Source organism: Astyanax mexicanus, chromosome 21 (genome assembly GCF_023375975.1).
Source record: "Astyanax mexicanus isolate ESR-SI-001 chromosome 21, AstMex3_surface, whole genome shotgun sequence".
Lineage (NCBI taxonomy): Eukaryota > Metazoa > Chordata > Actinopteri > Characiformes > Acestrorhamphidae > Astyanax > Astyanax mexicanus.
In genome coordinates, this window is record NC_064428.1 from 25,447,275 (window position 1) to 25,469,287 (window position 22,013).

Consider the following 22,013-nt stretch of genomic DNA (forward strand, 5'->3'; position numbering starts at 1 on the left):
TTGCTATTTCAGCCATTTCTGCAAATAAATGCTCTAAATGACAATATTTGTATTTAGAATTTGGGATCATTGTTGTCCGTAGTTTATAGAATAATGTTTTACTCAAACATATACCTATAAATAGCAAAATCAGAGAAACTGCAGTGGCCTCTTAATTTTTTCCAGAGCTGTATATTAGGTTAATATTAACTGAGTTAGAAAAATGTTTTACTTGCGGATGGTTAAAAAGGCAATGCACTTTGATCCAGAGACACAATGGTTGTTTCTTGGGTTGAGATAGGATTGATTTTAATGCTGGAAGCAATTGTTATATATACACTGGATGGACAAAAATATTACAACACACCTCTTAATGATTTAATTCAGGTGTTTAATACAGGCCACAGGTGTATAAACTGCACATAGCTATGCAGTGGGTGGATGGGTGGATCTAAAAAGCTTTATTCGAATGTTATACTATAATGAAATGGAGCATGCAGATCATGTATGAAAGTTACATAGCAGTGCATGTCCTAAAATACATAGTGCATAAAAGTCTCCAACACTATTCTGACTCAATAACTCAAAATGTTACAAACCTTCTGTTAAAGCTGCAAAGGGGGGGCCGATTCCACATTGGTCCTGTAGGTACAGTATAATGTGTGGGTGTCTTAATACTTTTGTCTGTCTATTGTACTTTAAAACATAAAAAGACTCAATACAGAAAAGAAGAGTCTCCAAAAGTACCAACCAAAACCTGCATGGCACTTTCCAAGAATAACGTCCCCTGCCAAAACACACTGTGCGTAACTCAGAGGTAGTACTGGGAAGTTTGTGCTGTCGTTTCAGCAGTTCATAGTAGAAGCGTCAATGTTTGTGCTTTTTCTCCCCCATGAACATTCCTATATCCCTGGTAGACAGTTCTATAGTGATTCAACAGCGTCTGTGACCCTTTTACAGAGTTTCACGGGTTGCCAAAAATGTGGTCTGAATATACTGTACATATGTCCAGTTCTTAGCTGCACAGGACTAAATTATCATATAGCTGTTTAGTTCTATTTTAGTGCTTAGCAGGCAAAGCTTATTATTTAGCTAAGTTGGTGATTATAGTTAGCATTGATGAAGCGTTTACAGTATTTACCCTACTGTTTTTTTGTAGTTGTAGCTAATGAAGTTTGTTTTTCCGTTGTAGGTTTAAATGTAACCATTTTACCAACTTCCTAGATAGGTTCAACTTTTGACTTTTAGTTAACTAACTAGGTTAGCTAGCTAACTGCCTAATGCATAATTACTTATGCAAATGATCCTTTTATGATATTTTTCGCACTATAAGGTGCACTTAAAATCCTTTAATTTTGCCAAAAATCGTCAGTGTATGTATCTTTCTGATACACAAATAAAATGTACATGTATAAAACAGTTCTCCTCCATCTCTGGAGGATCTTGCTATCCCAGAAGCACTCTCTGCAGTCTGTCCACAGGTACGCTGATCTCGTCTTCTGACTCTGCGTCACTTTGTGGGTTGGAGCTGCAGGGAGAGCTGCATTCTGGAGAACAGAGGTAGTGCATGAGGGGCAGGCGGAACTTGCCGCAGAAGTCCACAAACTTGATGTGCCGGACACACGAGTCGAAATACACTCCTGCAGAGGGATGACAAATGAAAAATCGCATCAACATTGAGGCTAAAGCTAATTAATACTAACTACTGCATAATGCAAAGACATGCCATGACTTTTGCCATGTCACATAAAAGTTGTGTTTGACTTTTTTTTACATTGAGTGTAAATGAAATTTAATGAAGACCAGCTAGTATTATCTCTACAGCTAACATGTCTTAGCATAGCAGCATTTCTTTACGTGCCTGTTTGCCATGGGAGAATCTAGTAACTTTTTTTGCCTGTTTTGCACCCTCTTACCTGCACATTTGGGGTTGGGGCACTTGCTGGCCATATCAAGATAGGAGCACAGGTTGGCCGGCAGGTCTCTTGGAAGGTACGGGAGGTTATGGGATTTGATGGTCCGACCAGCTAGTTCCAGCAGAGACGGAGGGTCGTAAGTCATGTCCTTAATAAAACGTACCACTAGTGGGTTGCCTCGAAGACTGAGCTCCTGCAGGTGGACCAGGCTGAGGATCTCCCGGGGAAGGAATGTCAGGAGGTTGTTATGAAGACTAAGAGATAGCAAGGCGTGGAGTCTGGTGGAGGTGGAGAAAATAAAATAAAAAAAATAAAATAAATATTAGTTTTCATCACATGATTGGGATGGAATACTTTGTTACCATCACAAGGCATCAGATAAGACTTTTGATACATCAGCCTGCAGACACCTGTGCCGACCAGGGGTGATAGTGAGCGAGCGCCATCTGTATCACCTATTGTGCTCTCTGGGGCTCCGGCTGCTGATGCTGATACAACATGACATGGAATTTTATCTCGCAATCTTCTGTGCCATCCTATCAGTGTCTTATTGTGTTCTCACATCTGAAAATCAGAGTCTGTAGCTATGTTTGTTTTTTTGGTTATATTGTATACATTTGGTACAGTTTACTGAGCAGACAAAAGATCTTTCCTACTTCCTGTTTTTGTCACCTACATGGGCTGCATCTCACATTATTTTGCCTTGATTGGGATGTTGAATGTTGTCAGTTTGTTGATAATTAAAACGATTAATTCAATCTCTCTTTCTATTTTTAAATAAGGGTCTGTATGGCTGTGTGATGCACCTGCACTCCAAAGGGGATTGGATTTCAGGAGGACAACATGCTTCAACTTCCTGTAATTGGTTGGAAAATCCAACCTCACACTGCAGACAACCCAAACCATAATTCAGTAGATCTGGACCATGCCCACATTTTTTTATTCGAACGGTACATTTTACACCAGCTATTTGGTTAGGGCCAAACAAAGTAGATAGAAAAATGTCCTTAGTTTCTTCTTGGAGCCCAATACCAGTGACTGCTAAACTGGACAGTATCTTAATGGCAATATTTACGAAGCTGCACTTGATCACGTGTTGCATATTACCAGTGCAATGAGGTGCACATTGTTGGTTTGAATAGTCACCTGTTGAGCTGAGGGGGGATGCTCTGGATGCAGTTGTCACACAGTACCAGGTATCTGAGGCAGCTCAGATTGGCCAGTTCAGGAGGGATACAAGAGATCATATTCCCACCCAGATACAGCATCTCCAACCTGCAGCCAATTAAGTAACAGTTTAATGAACAGATGTATTTAATAAAAGGGCTCAGACATTTGGCACCGTGCAAAAGAGAAAATGTAGCTTGTGTACTAAATAAATTGATACTTCAGAAGCATCAATGATATAGATTTTTCCTTCAATGACACCACAGTTACAGTTGTTTTTTGACTACGTGGGTTTACACCAAATGTACTGCATCAACCCCAACTTAAACCCCAACTTGACTTTTATTGCATTGAAGTCAGCATAACCACAAAATATTTTATGTTAAATCTGGTCAACTTTATTTGTTAATGAACATCTATCTCTTCCTGCATTTCAGGCCTGCAACACATTCCAACGCATGGGTGCATATGGGAGGATCCATTTTTTTTAGTAATGACTAACAAATGCCAGATCAAGCAACCTTAACCAAAAGTACAGTGAATACACACACAAACATGTATTTACAATATAGCCTGGTAACCAAAATGAAGCCCTTACTTGACAATGTTAAAGGAAAATGGTGATAACTGGTGATCAGTACAGAGGTAAACCCTTTTTCTAGGAATGGGACTTCAGTCATGGATCTGACCCAGGTTTTCTTTGGCCCATGTTCAGCATAATGACCATGCACTCCAGTATAAACCAAGGCAGCAATAAATGTGCTTTGTCATGCCTATGTGTCTGTTTATTTTGCCATGAACTTGAAAAGGTCACTGTTCAACTTCTGCTCCTCAGTTACATTCTGTTAATATCACTTATTTGTGAATTTAAGGGAACACTCAGTTCAAAAGTGTAAAAATTAACCATTCCTACATGCCAGAGAATGAATATTGGTCAAACCAAAATTGTTCAAACCAGTTCTGAGTTAAGAACCAATTGTATAGTGCAGTGTTGTCCAATCCTGGTCCTGGTGGCCCCTGTTACCTCTTTTCCACCAACAAAGTGCCGGAGCCGGTTCCTGGGAACCTGCGAACCTTTTAAGAACCGGCCCGTGTTTCCACTGCTTTAAGGAGTCACTCACTACGTATGTGAATGTGGGCATCAACAGAAGTCGGGGGCAATTTGAAAACAACACGGCTAAACCCGAGCTACTCTTGAAACGTGTGCTGCTATCCTCGGTGGAGCACTGTTGATTCATTTTTATTCATTAAGCTGCACAGGTTCGCTGGTTCCAGACCAGCAAGATTGTGGGGCCAGAATGGAACCGGCTTTGCTGGCCAAGAACCTGCGATTTTGCGGTGGAAACGCAAAGAACCGTTCAGGAACCTGGCACCAGCACCGGCTCCATTCCGGTGGAAAAGCGCCTTGTGTGAGATGGTTGTTGCTGCAGAACCACAAGTCCAGGGGGTGGGGCTGGATTTGATCCAACTTTTAAACCAAGTGATTCTGCAGGGAGTGGTATTTGCCCTGTGCAGCACATTTTAGAGAATGGGTTGCTTTAACAGACCACTGCAGCTCTGAAAGGACTTGTTAATGAGCTGATTAGTGGAATCAGGTGTGTTGGGAGAAGAGAAAAAAGCCACATGGTTGCATCAGGTTTGAAGACCACTGCTCTAGAGTGAGCTTTTAAGGTTTAAAGATTATGAAAACTTACATCTAATGACATATCTTAAAGTTGGGAGGAACATTTCTAAAACTTGTACTACTTTGGAAGAAGTTTACAAGTGCAACCAGTAAAAATAGTATTTCTTCTTATTTTATTTTTGCTTGCATATTTTGGCCAGGTTAACCAGTGTTATTCCTTTTCAGACTACAATAAAAATGCCATCAAATACTTGCCAGGTCAACACTAATAATTTAATGTTTTTCCTTAATTTTAAAGTTTATTGGTAGGTCTTAATGTGCTATCTGTATGAAAAGTCATTCCCACCATGTAAAATAAAAAACAAATGCACCTATTTTTATTTTATAATTAATTGATTTGCTGTTTTATTTTCAGATACACTCTAGATATTCTGAGATTAAAAAGTCATTAATATGAGATATTTGCTCAATATTTTCGAGAACATAATATTAGTTCTTGAGCTCCTTTAAGTGGCGAAACAGAACTAGAAAAGCTTCTCAGAATCCACAAGAAAATAAGAAAAAAAAACATTATTTTTAATAATGTTTTTTTTTCCAACCCTTTACAACACTTCCCTCTGCTTCCTTCTTGGTTTATGGAAAGCCTTACCCACTAGCAATCTCCATCGTTATATCAGAAAATTAATGTAGACCCTTAGAGGCAGGCGCAAGCAAGTTCAAAATAAATGGGGGTGGACTTAAACGGCTAAAATACAAATTAAATTTAATTTAATTGTAATTAACTACTTGGCCACGCTATTCCTTTAATTTCGGAAAGTAAAAGTATGTGTTTTACTAAAGAAAAAGTTTAAAAGCTTTTTAAATCATGTGTTCGGTGCTGAAACATGTGGAATTGCTTTGGGTTGAAAAAATGAATAAGTTATCCATAAACTATAAGTATAAACTGATTTTGCTCAATTGCTCCATATGAACCATAAATGTCCCTGGTTTGACCGTTCCTATCTTCTTTTCTACAGGTGAAACGAGCTGTCAATCACCATTAAGCGCCTAAGTGGCGGCTACCAATCAAGCTAGGGGCGTAGAGAAAAGGGGCGGAGTCTCTTGTTTAAAACCGGGTGGAAAGTTTTTGGCTGTTTGACTCGTGTAGTTTATCTCCTGTTAATCTTCTGTCGGAAGTTCTCAGGTACCCAGCGCATATGAACAGTATATGGCTCCGGTTTGACAGTTTCTTCCTTCGTTCCTATAGGTGAAACGAATTGTCAATCATTATTAAGCACCTAATTGGCCAAGACCAATCAAGCGCAGGGACGTAGAGAAATGGGTTGGAGTCTCTCGTTTAAAGCCAGGTGAAAAGTGTTTAGCGCTTTTGCGCTTAATCTCCTGTCTGAAGTTCCCAGGTACCAGCCCTGCGATTCTGTGTTGTTTAGCCTACTATAAGCTAATTATGTTTCCTATGGTTGCGTGAGTCAAACTTACTCATCTTGTTTCTTTTTTTTATGTTAAGTAGACCCCCTCGTGTTCTCTCTACCAGGTAAGGAAATAATAGGACATATTAGCTGTAAGACATGTCTGCTGTGTGTCTTCTTTCTTTGATCATCTTTTAATAAATTGATTTTGCTGTTTGCTGCTGTCTTGTCCTGTTCTTCATTCACCAGTTCTCCCACTTCATCTCTAAATGAAAATGTTACAATTGTTACTCTTTTTAATCCTTAATCTACACAGACCGTAGTTCTTTAGAGGGGCAGTGACAACGCCACAAGCTTAAATCACTGGTAAAGATTCAAATTTGTTAATGCTTTTGAATCACTGTTCAAAATGTTCACTCGTGTTTTGTATGTGGCTCTGATCTTTCTGGGCTTTTGCAAGTAAGATTAGAATTTTACTGAAACTGCTGAAGAGTGTTTTTCAGGAAGATTCAAATCTTCGGAAGTGTTGGTTCAAATCAGTTTTAAAAAGAAAGCTCTCTGAATATCGTCGTTTTTTAATCAGGTTTTGCCAAGATTAGAATCTTTTAAAAACCTGATTCAAGTGACTTGAATGTTCTAAAGAGGAGTTGAATAATTTAAGTATGGAAAGTAATTTAAAAAATCATTTGAATTCCTGGCAGCTGAATATAGGTGGTAATGTGAAATATCTTAACGTTGACACTATGGACATGTTTTATTTTTATGTACGTCACTCATTCAGTTGTGATTACAAACGTGCACCCATCTGCGAATGTGAATTTCATGGAAACATTTAGGCTTTCTGTGCTTTGAATGGTTATTTTCTGGGGTGAATGAGCGTTGACCGACAAACAAGGCAAGAACTAAGGATTATTCAAAACAGAGGGATAGGCGCCAACAAACTGGAGTGATTAACTGACTAATGAAAAATTATATATTTTTTAATTTGTAGTTTCTGGTCTAATGGCAACTTTAATAATGCTCGAGGTCCTGAGTTTCTGTGGCGTTGTCTAAACGATTCAGAAAAGCTGGTGGAGTGTATACTGGTACTTTACAAAAAACACCCATTATATAGGGACTTTGCTTTGACCACAGCCCGGCTCTCAATTCATTCATTTTAAAATAGCATTTCCAAAAGGAAAGTAATGTTTTAGTTACATATTAAATATGAACATTTTACTAGTTAAGGTTACACATTGCACAACCATTTCTCCCCAATTCCAAACTCACCTTTGGTGGTCAACAGCCACCACCAAGCTGCATGTACTCATTCAGGGCCCACCCGTTCTAATCCACACTAATTTATAGTTTGTCATCATTCCCATTCAATATTGAACAAAGCCAAGACACTGAGTTTGTGTCCCATTATGTAGTGCATAAGGCCAGGTACTTGATGTCTAATTATGTCTAATTAAACATTTTAGACAGGAGAGCAACAGAAAATACGCAAAAGTCTTTTTTTTTAAGCGACTCTGTGCTTGATTAGTAGCCCGCAAATTAGGTGTTTAATGATTAGACCGCACGTTTCACCTGTAGGAGAGGAGCTAGAAACGATAAAAAGAGAGAACACGGATGGTACGAACGACAAAGAAAATCGAATAAAAGACATAAGGCTTTATTTTAGAATTTGACTTTAACTAACTTCAGTCAGCTAAACTAAACTTTAACGCAGGACTGGTACCTAAACTTACATTTAGACTGTAGATTAAGATCCACAATGGAAGAAAACAAAGAAAGCCAACAACCAAACAAACAAATTATTATTAAATCCGAGTCCGTAATCAATTTGCACGAATCAGCGCAAAAGAGCCAAACCCTTTCCACCCGGCTTTAAACGAGACACTCCGCCCCTTTTCTCTCCATCCCTGCGCTTGATTGTTGGCCAGCCAATGACGTGCTTGACAACAATTGACAGGTCGCTTCACCCATAGGAAAAGAGTTAGTAATTGTCAAAAATATCTCAAAAAAGTGCTATCAGTATGAAAGCCCATTCCCACCACTTCAAATAAAAAAGTACAACACCCAATTATTATTATTTTTTTTATATAAAGTGAAGTCCTATAGAGGCGCTAGTATTACTGCTACTGTGAGCTGACGGGTTGGTGAGCTGATAATTGAGTTATAGCCAGGGAAGATTTTAAAAGAATTATGAAGCTTAAAATCTTAAAAAAATCTTTCTTCGTTACCAAAACATCTGCTATTGTTCTGTGTTGAGGACATGAGTACATTTATGAGTATGAAAATATTCAACTTTTATTAACTCTGATTTGCTCCATATGAACTCATTAATTTTGTCAATAATCATCAAGCACGTCATTGGCGGGCACCAATCAAGCGCAGGAACGTCGACAAAAGGGGCGGAGTCTCTCGTTTAAAGGTGCGCTGAACGTGATTGGCTCTTTTGCGCTGATTCTTGCAGATTGATTATTGTCTCAGATTTACTTGCTGTTTTTCCTCTACCACGGATATTAAGTATGAACACATGTTCAGTTACCATCCCTGCGGCTCCGTGTAGTTTCGCTGGCGTCAAACTCTAAAATACAGCCTTATTTCTTGTTTTATACGTTTTTTGTCTTTAAAACCTCACTCTCCTTCAGGTAAGACTAGACAAGAGCAGCTGTAATACATGTCTGTTGTGTCTTCTTTCTTTCTTTCTTCATCTTTAATAAATTTTGCTGTTTTTTGCTCTCTTCTTTATTCATTCACCAGTACACTTATCATCTCTAAGTTAAACTTTTACACTTGTTACTCCGTTTAAATAACCCAGGCCTTTTAGAGGGATGGCAAGGTCACTGGCTAAATTTTCTGAAGATTCAAATTTGTTTTAATGGTTTTGAATTACGGTTCAAAAAGCTCATTTGGCTCCTTTGTCGTGTTCTGGTCCTGGTCTTATCCTACATGTAAATCAGTTTAAATTAAACATACCTGTGATTCATTGATTCACACGTATGATTAGTCAGTCACCGAATCTCTTTTAAAAGTGTTTTAAATTAGTTTTCAGGAAGATTAAAAAATTTGGAAGTGTTTGTTCAGAATTTTTTTGAAGACTCAAATAAAAACTGACTTTTAATGTATGATTTTATGTCTTTTTGTCTGTTTTTGGTATGTGCTTAATTTATTGTTTAAACCTTTAAAAATATTTAGGCTTTTAAGTCTTTGTATTGTTCCTCTTTGGGTCAAGTTTGTTTTTGGGGGTTTTCAGATGTTAAAAATTGAGTGGTGCTAAATGGCTTCCAAAGTGTATTGAGTGCAGTTTTTGCATATTTTTTTAAGCATCTTAAATCTGACTTGAAAATGATTGAAAAAAACAAATTTATATATTAAAAAAACACCAGTAGTGTGAAGAGATCATATCAACCTGGACCACCAAACCCATGAAGACCTTGCAGCTGAATTAAAAATGGATTTTTGTTCAAAGAAGTGTTTATTTATCCAGAGTATTGGCAAAGGAAGTAATCCATTTTACAGCATAACAAATTAGATATTAACTTTATTAGGTTACTAATTATGGTTACACATTGCAAAACCATTAGTTTGCAGTTTTTGAGACTGTATACAGTAACGTGCACGCCTATTCACGCTACTTCACCACAGGCCCCTGAGAATAAATTCTCATTCTCTTTTGACCCACACTTGTTTATTTGTCTCTTTAATTTCATCAACTCTTATTCCCCTTGTCTCCAATTCATTTCCGCCCATACCCAATCTCAAACTTGTCCTACAGACAACAAGCTGCATGTATTCATTCAGGGCAGGGGCACAAATTCTAATGCTTATTGCTCCCGAACACTGCCATTCATTGTTGCACAACCTTAACCGCCACCATGCTTCATGTAGTGTCTCAGCACAGGTAATTGAGCTCAAATCCACAGTCCTACTGACCTGCACTCTTTCATTTGTCTTTTTCACACAAAATCCATAGTTTCTCTGCCCAAACAACCACCTGATTTTATGTAATTCTCATTTAGGGCAGATCCACAAGCTCTTGACCATAGCCACGATAACCTGCACTAATCGATTTGTAGTTTTTTAATGGTTTATTCCTACCAAACACTCATTCATTATTGCACAATCCCAAGCCATAGAGTTTGTGCCCCAACAACCACCAAATTTCATGTAGGGTTTCAGGGCAGGTAAATGTGATCCAATCCACAGACATATTTAACTGCACTAATCTGTTTTTTTTTTCATACCTTGTTCATATAATTGAAGAGTGCATTGTAGTTGACATTTTTAGTTTTTTGGTAGATTTTTACTGTTCAATTTCTGCTCAAGTTATGTTCTAGCTTAAAGCATTTGTACTGTTTATTACTGTTATTTAATATATCTCTCAGCTTTAAGGTTTATCATTTATTATATACAAAAGTTACATCAAGCAGAGAAAAACACTTCAGCTCCTATGTTGAAAATCATTTCCCACATTTACTCAGGGTCTCCACCTAATAGATGTCTTGCTTACTTATAATGTACATTAAACTTGGAAAAAGTGTTATAGTAAAGGTAGGTAAATATACCTGCTCAGCTTTCCTATCTCCGCAGGGATGCTCTTTAATCTATTCCCACCAAGTGACAGAGACTGCAGCTTGCTGAGCTTCAGGAACTGCACGGGTATCTCCCTGAATCGGTTCCCGCCCATGTTCAGGCTTTCAATCTGCATTGACCCAAAGTGTTTGGGGAAGGAAGTTTCATCCAGATGATTGTTTTTGGCCACCAGAGTTTTTAGGCTGGTTAACCTTGTGATTTCGTCGGGCACAAGTTTGAGGGAGTTGTTGCTCAGATCCAGGTGCTCCAGGTTGGAGAGGAGGCAGACAGAGGTGGGGAACAGTGTCAGGCTGTTGTAAGTGAGGTAAACCTGCTGTATTTGCTTCTTCTGGGCCTCTCCAACGTGGTCCAGGTCCAGGCCGTGCAGCTGTAGACGTGAGAGGTTCAAAACAGGGTTGCCTTCGCTTATTCTGGAGAAAACCTCCATGTTTCAGATATGTAGAATGGTGACAGCTGGTTTTGAGGGCAATGGAGGTACAGTAGGTACAGTGAAGGTGGAGTATCAAGAATGGAAGGTGGAAGGTTTAGTAGTCACATTTTAAAGCTGGCAAGATCCACCTGCTCCAGTGTTTGTGCTTGTTATGAGTTAAAAAGGAGAAGAAGAAAGAGCGCAGGAGGAGTGCAGGCTTTTTATATGGGCCAGAGCTCAGGCCAGCACACATCTGGGTGGAGCCACAGCAAATGCAAGGGTCAAAGGCTCATGAGAACCTTATGCAACTACCATCTGCTGGAGCTGAACAACAGGGAGATACTGGCAGTGTGGGACTTTTAACAAGTATTGTTATTATTAGGTTTTATTCAGGGATCCTCTAAGAAACGTATAATATAAACAAACAAAAACTTTTATTGGAAAATTGGATAAAAGCCCTTTTAATTCTTAAGGCTAGTGGTTCTCAAACATTTAAACATTTAGATGATACACCCATAATTAAGCAAAAACTCTCTAGTACAGGGGTATTTAATTATATAAATTATATAATCATATAAAGGCAGTTTTTCACGGCCGCGTCCCAATTCAATAGCCTGAGCAGCGGGACCGCGACCCTGACAACACGCGCTCGAAGCGGTGTTTTTATTTATTTCCTCACCGCGTCAGTTCGGGTCCGCATTGGACAACGTTTGGGTCCGGACCCGGACCGCGGTCCGCCTAGGGTGCTTTCACGCCTGCCTCGTTTGGTCCGGACTTTCGGACTTTTTAGTTTGGTCCGAACCAAAGTAGCAGGTGTGAAAGGGGCCAAAGGACCAGATTTTGGTCCGACCAAGAGAGGTCGGTCCGGATCTTCTGAACCATGGTCCGGTTCGAAAGCGTATTTCTGGATGGTTCATACTTTGCAGGCTTCCCTCAGCAACGGCAGCAGAAGAAGAAAAATAACCAACTACTACTGAATGCAGCCTGCGGGAAATGGGAGTTGGACGTCCAGCGCGTCCAGTCCCACCCACTTTGTCCACGCCACGCCTTGTCAGTCTCGCAAGCTTGTAAACACAGTATTTAAGCCACACGACACGGCACATTATATTTAAAGTCCGCTAACTGCCCTGTACATTGTTTACTTCCGTTCAGAGGCGGAGCTAAGACATGATGCTGACAAATGGGCGGGACTGGACGGCATGACGCTAACAAAGTGGGCGGAGCTGGACGCACTGGACGTCCAACTTCGCTCTCCTGCAGGATTCAGTCAGTACCCTCTCAAAGTAACCGGAAAAGCAGGAAAAATGAGCCGTGGATACAGCTGCTTCAGGACAAGCACGTTCGTTTGGCGGAGCATGTGTCAATCATTTTCGACTGCAGCCAATCAGATACTACACTTTCGTTGTCAATCACATTTTGCTCTACTTCAAGAGAATAAAAAACTGTTTAGAAATATCCGTGCACAAAATCATTATATGTGCACGAGACAACTCTTTTTGGGTCCTTCAAATTAGCTTTGTTCCTATTCATTTATAACATTAGCGAAAGCGGCCTTTAAAACTAAACTTAAGAACAACCTGTACAGCTTAAAACTATTGCTAATAAGCCCAAAGTTTCTGCTGTTTACTGTAGGAGCAGGATCCATACTGGCAGTCGCCATGACCTCTTGTTACAGATACGCCACCAAAACTGTGGAAACTCCGGGCTTATCTAAATAAATCAGGGTTTCCCACTGGTAAATACGAGTTTGTCGTGGCGTTCATGTGCTCTCATCTCGTAAATACCATATTTCCACGCGACTTGAAGGTAGCCTTGTTGGGTTTTACCGGTACTCACAACTCGCTTTCTGCTGTTTTTAATCTCACCACCTACCTACCCTTACTACATATGAAATATTGAGGCACTTTACAAAAATATACTCAATATAGACCATGTTATTCAATCAATGGATTTTTTCTTCCCTGACTGCATGGCATATTATAAGATGACACTGCCAGGATTAATGAAGTTTATATCGTAAACAAGTCCAGGGATCAGTAAGCATGAGCATCTTCATTTTCACACATGGATTGGCCACCACCAATCCAACATTTTTCTTGTGATATTTATCAAAATGCATCACTATCAGAATGTTATAACAATGCTATGCAAAGACTATCCCATGCTTGCTATAGTATTATATTATATTTATAACCTGCTGCACTGCATTCAATTAAATGTATTATGTGTGTCATGTTAAACAGACACAATAGCACTCAATGTCACCTCTACTGAAAAACAAAGCAAGCCAGAACTACCAATGACTACACAACAATATGAGTTGGACTTAGCATACCAGTTGGCATAGCATACTTAACATATTTTTCTGTATTGCATGATTCCTTGAGGCAACAGAGAAGAAAAGAATGTCCAGTATGTATGTGTTCATATTGAGCTTGGACACTGTCGATTGCTACTTTTTGGCATTGTGAGAATGTTTTGTGAAACAGAAAAAAAAGACAATCGTACACGAAGTCGCTCTGTGTTTTTAATACAGTACTCATTTTATTGGCACGAGTATGCCAGATGTGCTGTAAGACAACTGTAGGGTGTTAGCGAAATGCAGACTACACAGTTCACTTAAATATCAGAGAAATGCAGTAAAATAACAGTACATATGAACAGTGTAGTGTATGTGTACCTAGAGAATTACTGGCACTTAACAGAGTTTGTAAAAGATGTGGGTAAGGCTTGATCAGAAACCAGAACTGAAGATTGATGCATGTAGTTGAAGGGCTAGTCTGGAACTCTGGAAAAATTAATGAACTAATTATGAATTATAACAAATTTCAAGTTTGTATTTAAGAATACTGCCTTACATTTTTTTTCAAAATATTCTACAGATCCTTTAGATCAAATGTGATGTGGTCTACTATCTTCTGATAAGATATATGGCTTAGTTCATTTGTAGATTAAATAATGGGGTCTTAAGGCAAATATTTAAATTTCCTATGAAGTTAAGCCTGGCCTAAATGTTTGTTCTGTGATTTATTAGTGTTACATTGATGGCAGGGGTTTAAAAAACACACACAATATTACCTGTCCTCTGATAAGGTGTTAAAGTTTGGTCTGTGCTCGGTCAGTGCTTACACAGATCCTACATCAGCACTGTGCATTGTTGGCTGAAAGCCATCAGTTCAAGTACAACCAAAAGTTCACCCAAACATCCCACTAATGTTGAGCCTCACGAGGAAAACATCCAACATAGTATAAAAGGCAAAACGTAAACAGACAGTAGGCCATTCACACAGTCTCCACATTAAAAATATCAAATATCAAAACACTGAAATATTAAAACAGTTCTAACTGAAATTCAGAATAATTAAAACAATGATAGAAAATAATATATAGAAAGACCACTCCGTTGCTGGTGGACAGTACAAATCCAGTCACTACAGTGGACTGTAACAAACTGAAGGACTAGATACATTCAATCTTGTCCTCTTTTGTGTGTTTTGGATCATCTCTCACTTCTTAAACCTCCTTAGTGCTCACTTTCATCTTCTCCACAGTTTCCTAAAGGAAGAAAAGAAAAGAAAAATGTAATTGTTAAATTGCACTGTATATAAAAAAAAGTATTTGATCATTTGTATTAGTATCAGAGATATATAGTTATGAAGTAGAAATTTTAGGTTTAGTTTAGTTCTCCAGCACTGGGGCTGAAGTAGCATTAGCCGCTAACCGCAATTTTCCCATTTAGATGCTTTACCACCTAACCTGCTAAGCGCTAGCTCTTTAGCCCTTCAGAGGAGAGTATATTGGACTGTAGCCTGCTGCTAACAGCGGCAGGCACTGAGGCTGGAGCAGCATTAGCATTAGCCGCTAACCATGCTAGCTCTTTTGTCATTCAAAGGGAAGTATATCGGACTATAGCCTGCACATTTACAGTATTAAAACAAGGTAAGTGAAACTAATATTGCCCTGGCTTACCAGAACACTCAAGGTTCCTCAGCGCAGCACTGTCGGGCGGCATTAGCGGCTAACCACCAGCAGTTAGCCGCTAATGCTAATGCTTCAGCCTTAGTGCTGACGAAATTCGTGAATCTAAGCTTACTGTAAATAAACGGATGGGCTTTACTCACCCAAATAAACAGTTTTCAATAAAGAAATCTGTCTAGATTTACATCCAGCGCTTGTTTGACTTTAAAAGAAAGTCCTTTTTATTACAGTTTTGTTTACTTAGCTTAGCTTTACTTAACTTAGTTAGAGACCTGCTTAATTAAAAAAAAACCTTATAGTGTCTCTTAAAATGCGCCTTATGTGCCTTGTGCTCGCATTCTGCCTTTTGTTCTGCTAACTTTCCACTGCTTTGTGTAGTAACTACATAACAGAATACTGTACTTTTACTTTCAGTAGTACTTTCAGTAGAATAAACTACTTGCAATACTTAAGTACAAAAATGTTGAGTACTTACAATAAATTGTTTTTTAAACACCACTTGTACTTTTACTCAAGTCCGACTCTAGTACTTTATACATATCTGCATGTCAGAGGTCAATGTAATTTACTAAAGTTCTGACCTGATGTTTGTTAAGCTCAGCCACTCTGCGGCTCCACTCTTCCTCCGTCATCTCCTGATCTACTCCCTCTGTTTCCTCCTCAGCAGGCGAATTCTCTGAACCTACACAGACAGAAAGAAATTGAGAGAAGATCCCGCAGTACAGAACATTAATGATAGTGATAATTAAGGACCAGCTTTACAGACACAGAAAGTTAAAGAGAAAACAGAAGACAAACTGGTGTTAGACCAGTGCTTGCACTAACCATCACAGGTCACTGCGGTGCACACCCAGTTCCCACAGGCACAGACACAGCGGTTACACTCCACCTGCGTCTCAGCACCGTCCTCGTATGTCTCGTCCTCCAGAGCACATTCTGAAAGGGGAGAAATTATAAGGGACAATCATTATCAATGTTCTTACTCGGCTATAAACTTTGAGTACCCTTTACCTGCTCGTTACACACACACACACGAGAACACCCAACATCAACAATAAACAGAATACAAAATAAAATAACATTGCTGTTCCCGTAAATGTCAGTTTCCTCTGCTGAGAAGGACAGAACTGCTGCGCAATTAAAATAGCAATCCGCCAATGTCAAAGTGCACCTGGCAAGTAACAAGCTGATTGGTTTATTTCACATTACCCCCAAAACACACCAATGATTAATGAAGAGAAGTGTAATGTAATGTAATGATGCCCTAAATAAATCTGTGTGGTGGACGAATCGCCAATAGATTGCTAAAACAGGGCCCATGTTGTCCATAAGTCCTGTGAAGGTGTTCTGTGATATTTTATCAGCAGATCCTCCTTAAATGCTATGGCCGATAGGTATACCTTGTACAAATTTGTATTGAATCAGTAATGCAACCATATCTATCGACCTCACTCAGATAGGAAAAAGTCTCTCCACATTTGTATAGAAGAACTCATCTATGATCAGTGTATTCCTGAGCTGTCTAATTTTGACCTGCATGATATACTTAATACTATCTAATCATCCTGAGAGCTTAACTTCATTTACAATAAATCTGCAAGAGATGAACACAGAAGGCATCTTACTCTTCTCTGGAGGGTTGAAGCCAGGCTTGAGGCAGTTCAGAAACTCATCAAAGCTCAGTTTCCAATCAGCATTTTCATCTGAGAGCTCGATCAGGGCATCCACACACAGACTCCTGCAACACATACACACGCAAATACATCTTCCTTAATCAGAGCTTCCACACTAGTGCACATTTAGAGAATGTTCAGAATCATTGGTACAATGACCTCATTTTAGAATAAACAAATTACATATTGTTCAATATGTTACTCATAGTCCTGTTTTCAAACATTTCAAAAAGGAAATTATATGTATTTATTCTCTTCATTTATTAGAATTTTTAACAGGTACTCCTGGAAATCTACCAGTTCTGGTAGTCAATCAGTCTGTATTGTCTCACATTCTGTCAGTATTGAACCATTCTTTTAAACATGTTGCTTGTTTAAATTATTTTTAATGCTATTGTTTATTTTACTGTGTTTTTATTATCTTTTTCATGTCTTTGTAGTTTATCCCTGTTTATGTAAAGCGTAAAGCATAAAATCCAAAGGATTCTGAAAGGAAAGTCAAGGGTGGGTTAGTTCAGTTAGTTCATATCATTGAGGTTTATAAACTCAGTGATAAGATACAACAGCCAGCAGCAACAGGATAATGTTGCTAATGTTTGCTAATAACTACGAATAAGGCCTTTGAACACCACCCTGAGTAAAAAATATATCTTCTGATTACTTAAATAGGACATGGCTTTTCAGACCAGACGCACTAGTATGGATGTACATAAAAAAACAAAAAAAACAAAACAAAAAAAAAAACCACTTAAACACACTTAAACCTGGAAAGGCTGTCAGACACAAACAGACGAGCAAGGCTATGCAGAAACTTTGGGTCATTGCGTCACAGAGCTCATGTATCAAGGCTGTGAGTTATATCATTATTTGGGAACGGCTATGCTAACAAAACCTTGCATCACTGAGACAGTTTTTAGATAAAAAGGAATGTGATATTTTGACCTGAACAACAGCAATAATAATAATAATAATAATAATAATAATAATAAAAAAGTGTGTTACTGTTGTTATTTTAAGTGTATCAAAAGGGAGTTTGCTCCCCTTTTACTGCTTTTAATGTATTTATTGCATTTAGCCATAAAAGTATTAGTCTGGCATTGATGTTGGATTTGTTGTAGATCACAAAATCCATACTATCTCAGCTTGACTTCTTCAGATGGAGCTCTATCACGCCAGACAATGCAGTTCCACTGCCCAACAGCATAATGCTGAGAGGCTTCATACCCCTCTAACTAATTTACCACTTTGCAACAGACAATGGTAACACAAATAAAAATAAGAAAGAAACCTTAACTGTAGTAAGTACTGTATTAATAAAGAGGGACATGTTTAATGTGGTGTGTTACCTCAGCAGGCGGTTGTTCTCCTCGTCCACGTATGAGGTCATGTTGACGGCTGTTTCGTTGTGCTGGATGAACTTTAGGAGCTCTGTGGAGTCGAGCTTTGCATCTCCATTATCATAGTTCTGTGAGGAGAGGGAAAAAACAACTGCTTTAAACAAAAAAACACGTGGCCAATGTTCACACCTGTAAAAACAAAATTCCAACTTTAATATACCTGATTGTTGGGGCTTATGCAGTTCACTTTACTGGTCCAAATCAGTGCAAAAATGCTTAAAATGGATGTATGTCTCGTTCTAAAGAGCTAAAGCAATACTTGGCTGTTATATAGCATTTTGCTACAGCTACACCTGGTCCCAAGGCTATAAAGCTACTGCCTTTAACTTTATTGCATGTTGTTATGGACTGTCAAGTGCAAATTACAAAGATGAAGACTTTATGGACTGGCAAGTTACAAAGACTACAATGACCAAGCACAATGATGTCACCCGCTGCAAATGTGTGTGTGTCTGTAGTGTGCAGATATGTGGGCAGCTTTTAAAACAGTTGCATAAGCAGTGCTGTGTATCCAAGAGGGCAACAGAAAGGCCCCCTTAAAGAGAGAGGGAGCGATAAAAAGAGATGAAGAAAGATAAAAAGAGACAGAGTGAGAGTGAAAAAAACACTTGTAAAGACAATTGAAGTAGACGTTTCTGTCTACAGCTCAGCATTACCTGATCTTGAATGAATATTTTACTAATGAGCCACAAACAACTGTTTATGCCTTATCTACTTTTCTTTCTTAATGAAATCACTTCTGAATAGTTTTGTTGCCTTTATTATGCTTGCGTAAAAACATAGTGCATCCAACAATACGTAATGAAGTGATAGAAAACAGTTGAAATCAGAAGGCTCCTGATTACTTATTTTAAGCACAATAAAAAAAACTTAATGTTAGCAATTAAAATACAAGGTGAATGGCCTAGAACACTGACCCAATTATGAAACTATCCAGAAGCTTGTCTGTGGCACAATGTGACTTTGCAATATTTGCTGAGCACCAAAAAATATGCAAGATTCCACACAAAGCAAATAGTCTGGAGGCCACTGCAATTAATCATCCACAAATCCCCCCGACATCCACATACAATTACTCAGTAGTACTACTACTATGATTATTTGGACTTTCCATTGTTGCATTGTTGCTCCAGCTCCTAACCCTAAACAAACTTGCATGTCTTTAAAAATTGGTAAAAAAAAAAAAAAAAAAAAAAAAAGGTTATTTCGCAACAGCATTTTAGCTCATGCAGAGATGCAAATAAAGATGACATATTGGTATTGACACAAACTGACAGAAATCTAGTCTGAAATATCACACACTTATGTTGAGGAATTTTAGTTTGCCTAAGTGAGAACATACTAAATAGCATTATACTCAACCAAATAAAAAGTAATATACTTTTTAAAAACCCAAACATGTTGCTTGCTGTTTAGTTAAACAACTATACACTATAAATGCAACAGTCTAAAATAAGTGATAAAACAGTACAGTTTTATCACTTATTTTTGACTGTTGCATTTATAGTGTATAGTTGTTTAACTAAACAGCAAGCAACATGTTTGGGTTTTTCTAAAAGGTCAATAAAACAGAAGTTCTACATAAGCAGGAGATACACACCTGGAAGTATTTGAGAAGGATGTCAGAATAGTTGGAGCCTTTGGCGAACCAGCCATCAGGAACCACCTCGGTCTGCAGCCACTCGATCACACGACTCCTCAACTCATTACGATCCGCCAGATAACACACAACTAAACAAACAGGCAAAAAACATACAATTTTGATCTCCTTATCTTTCTGTTTTATCCTCTGATTCCACCCACCGCCCATTTCCCAGTCCTATTCCAATGTGAAGCAAAATACCAGGCAAACACAGCATCCTTCAGCCTCAGCATCCTTCTAAAAAGCGCCATGACCAGAGACAGCTTAGAGCCCAGAGGGACTACAAGATGGCTACTTAGCTGCCTTATTTTTTTTCCCGAACAGGTAGCAATAAGCTTTAGATAGTAAGTGAGCATTTGAGATAGATAAAGTGATCCAGACTAGTGCTGGCTAACTTCATCATGTTACAGCATGCTGATATATATCAAAACAGAGGAGAAGACGGGCCGCTGTTTACTACCTCGGAATTAAGAATCATGACAGAAATATACGGCAGACACTGAAATTTTAACCCAGTATTAACTCAGTTTAGCAACAAATGTAAATATATGCTGTAATTGCATTGTTTTGTTTGTGTATGTTCAGTGTCCTTAACCTGGCAACCTGTGTGAGCTTTGCATTGGTTATGACTGTGATACATTCTTCAGAAACAGCAATCACAAATCTCAAAAATATCAAAAATGTCCGCAACGTGCCAACTTTCCTTCCCCACTGAGTTTCATTAATGCACTTTATTAAACATTTAATATAGACATACCTCATCTCACTAGAAGGTACTTTCAATAAATAGTGCTTTTATAAAAATGTGAAGTATGAAGACCTCACAAAGTGGTTCAAAGCTGTTAATACTCAGAACCATGGTCAGGGGCATGAGAAACATGGCGGATATTAACTTTCTGGTTTTCCATTACTGAGAAGAGAAGCGTGCAGTAAAACAGCTGTGTGTACTCACTTGGGCTGGCGGCGACCTTGTCTGTCTTTCTTTCTGAAATGAGAAAAGGGAAAGAAAACAAAAAGGGGGCAGTGGGTTCAGAGATTGATGTAAACAAAAAACAATATCCTGTCCACAAACATCCTTAGCATTTCAGCATTTAACTGCTAGTCCCTTCATCTGTGACTCAAACTGTAGCTAACTGTGTTTACTGGGATTACAGATAGCAGGCTAGCTATCAATACATGAACATTTCCCTTTACCCCAAATACATCAACATGTTTGAACTCAAACAGATGTGCGTATGTGGTTCCTGGCAGTGCGTAATGTACTGGAATCTAAAACACTGATAAAAATACACCATGTAAACAGACATGTAAGCACACCTGTAGCAGCTGCTATTATTAAGTCAACTTTCAATCCATGTTTATAGATAACAGTAACTGTTACATTTATAAAGGAAATTTTAGAAATATGTTTTAGTCAGATTTAAGATAATTTAGGCATTACATTTTCACAATGCTAAGAGGAGAACATTCATTAGCTCTAGCTTTAATTGGTGTAGTAGCTTTAGCTTTAGTAGTCTTAGCTTCGGTAGCTTTATTTAATTTAGCTTTAGTAACGTTAGTTTTACCAGATTTAGCTTTGGTAGCTTTCCTAGCTTTAGTAGCTTTCCTAGCTTTAGCTTTAGTAGCTTTCCTAGCTTTAGTAGCTTTCCTAGCTTTAGTAGCTTTAGCTTTAGTAGCTTTCCTAGCTTTAGCTTTAGTAGCTTTCCTAGCTTTAGTAGCTTTCCTAGCTTTAGCTTTAGTAGCTTTGGCTTTGGTAGCTTTATTAAATTTAGCTTTACTAACGTTAGTTTGACCAGATTTAGCTTTGGTAGCTTTCCTAGCTTTAGTAGCCTTCCTAGCTTTAGTAGCTTTAGCTTTAGTAGCTTTCCTAGCTTTAGTCGCTTTCCTAGCTTTAGCTTTAGTAGCTTTACTAGCTTTAGTAACTTTACTAGCTTTAGTAGCTTTACTAGCTTTAGCTTTAGTAGCTTTATATTTAGTAGCTTTACTAGCTTAAGCTTTAGTAGCTTTACTAAATTTAACATCAGTAGCTTTCCTAGCATTAGCTTTAGTAGCTTTCCTAGCTGCAGCTTTAGATTTAGTAGCTTTACTAGCTTTAGCTTTAGTAGCTTTACTAGCTTTAGCTTTAGTAGCTTTACTAGCTTTAGCTTTAGTAGCTTTAGCTTTAGTAGCTTTACTAGCTTTAGTAGCTTTACTAGCTTTAGTAGCTTTACTAGCTTTAGCTTTACTAGCTTTCCTAGCTTT

General features: G+C 38.4%; 2 protein-coding genes across 2 annotated transcripts in view; both read right to left on the reverse strand.

The window, feature by feature from the left end:
- Positions 1–349: 349 nt before the first annotated feature.
- lrrc58a (leucine rich repeat containing 58a) lies at positions 350–11,278 on the reverse strand. The gene is made up of 4 exons (XM_007251358.4): positions 10,646–11,278; positions 3,042–3,170; positions 1,896–2,173; positions 350–1,619 (listed from the first exon to the last, which is right to left on the reverse strand). The coding sequence occupies exons 1-4, from the start codon at positions 11,098–11,100 to the stop codon at positions 1,426–1,428; spliced, it is 1,056 nt and encodes a 351-aa protein (XP_007251420.2). The 5' UTR covers positions 11,101–11,278; the 3' UTR covers positions 350–1,425.
- Positions 11,279–13,596: 2,318 nt separating this feature from the next.
- The window catches only part of fstl1a (follistatin-like 1a), a 31,515-nt gene continuing 23,098 nt past the window's right edge, over positions 13,597–22,013 (reverse strand). Inside the window, exons 5-11 of the mRNA XM_007251357.4 lie at positions 20,725–20,757; positions 19,731–19,861; positions 18,080–18,198; positions 16,686–16,798; positions 15,886–15,996; positions 15,642–15,742; positions 13,597–14,637 (exon numbers count right to left, since the gene is read on the reverse strand). Of these exons, the coding sequence (XP_007251419.1) occupies positions 14,596–14,637; positions 15,642–15,742; positions 15,886–15,996; positions 16,686–16,798; positions 18,080–18,198; positions 19,731–19,861; positions 20,725–20,757 (650 nt within the window). The 3' untranslated portion in view covers positions 13,597–14,595. The remainder of the gene's footprint in view (positions 14,638–15,641; positions 15,743–15,885; positions 15,997–16,685; positions 16,799–18,079; positions 18,199–19,730; positions 19,862–20,724; positions 20,758–22,013) is intronic.

What these genes read in the sequence shown, in the direction of transcription:
- lrrc58a (XM_007251358.4), bottom strand. Translation starts at nt 11,100, where the DNA reads ATGGAGGTTTTCTCCAGAATAAGCGAAGGCAACCCTGTTTTGAACCTC. An exon ending in GAGATAGGAAAGCTGAGCAG is followed by an intron (nt 3,171 to 10,645) that starts GTATATTTACCT and finishes AATTGGCTGCAG; the next exon opens with GTTGGAGATGCTGTATCTGG. An exon ending in ATCCCCCCTCAGCTCAACAG is followed by an intron (nt 2,174 to 3,041) that starts GTGACTATTCAA and finishes CACCTCCACCAG; the next exon opens with ACTCCACGCCTTGCTATCTC.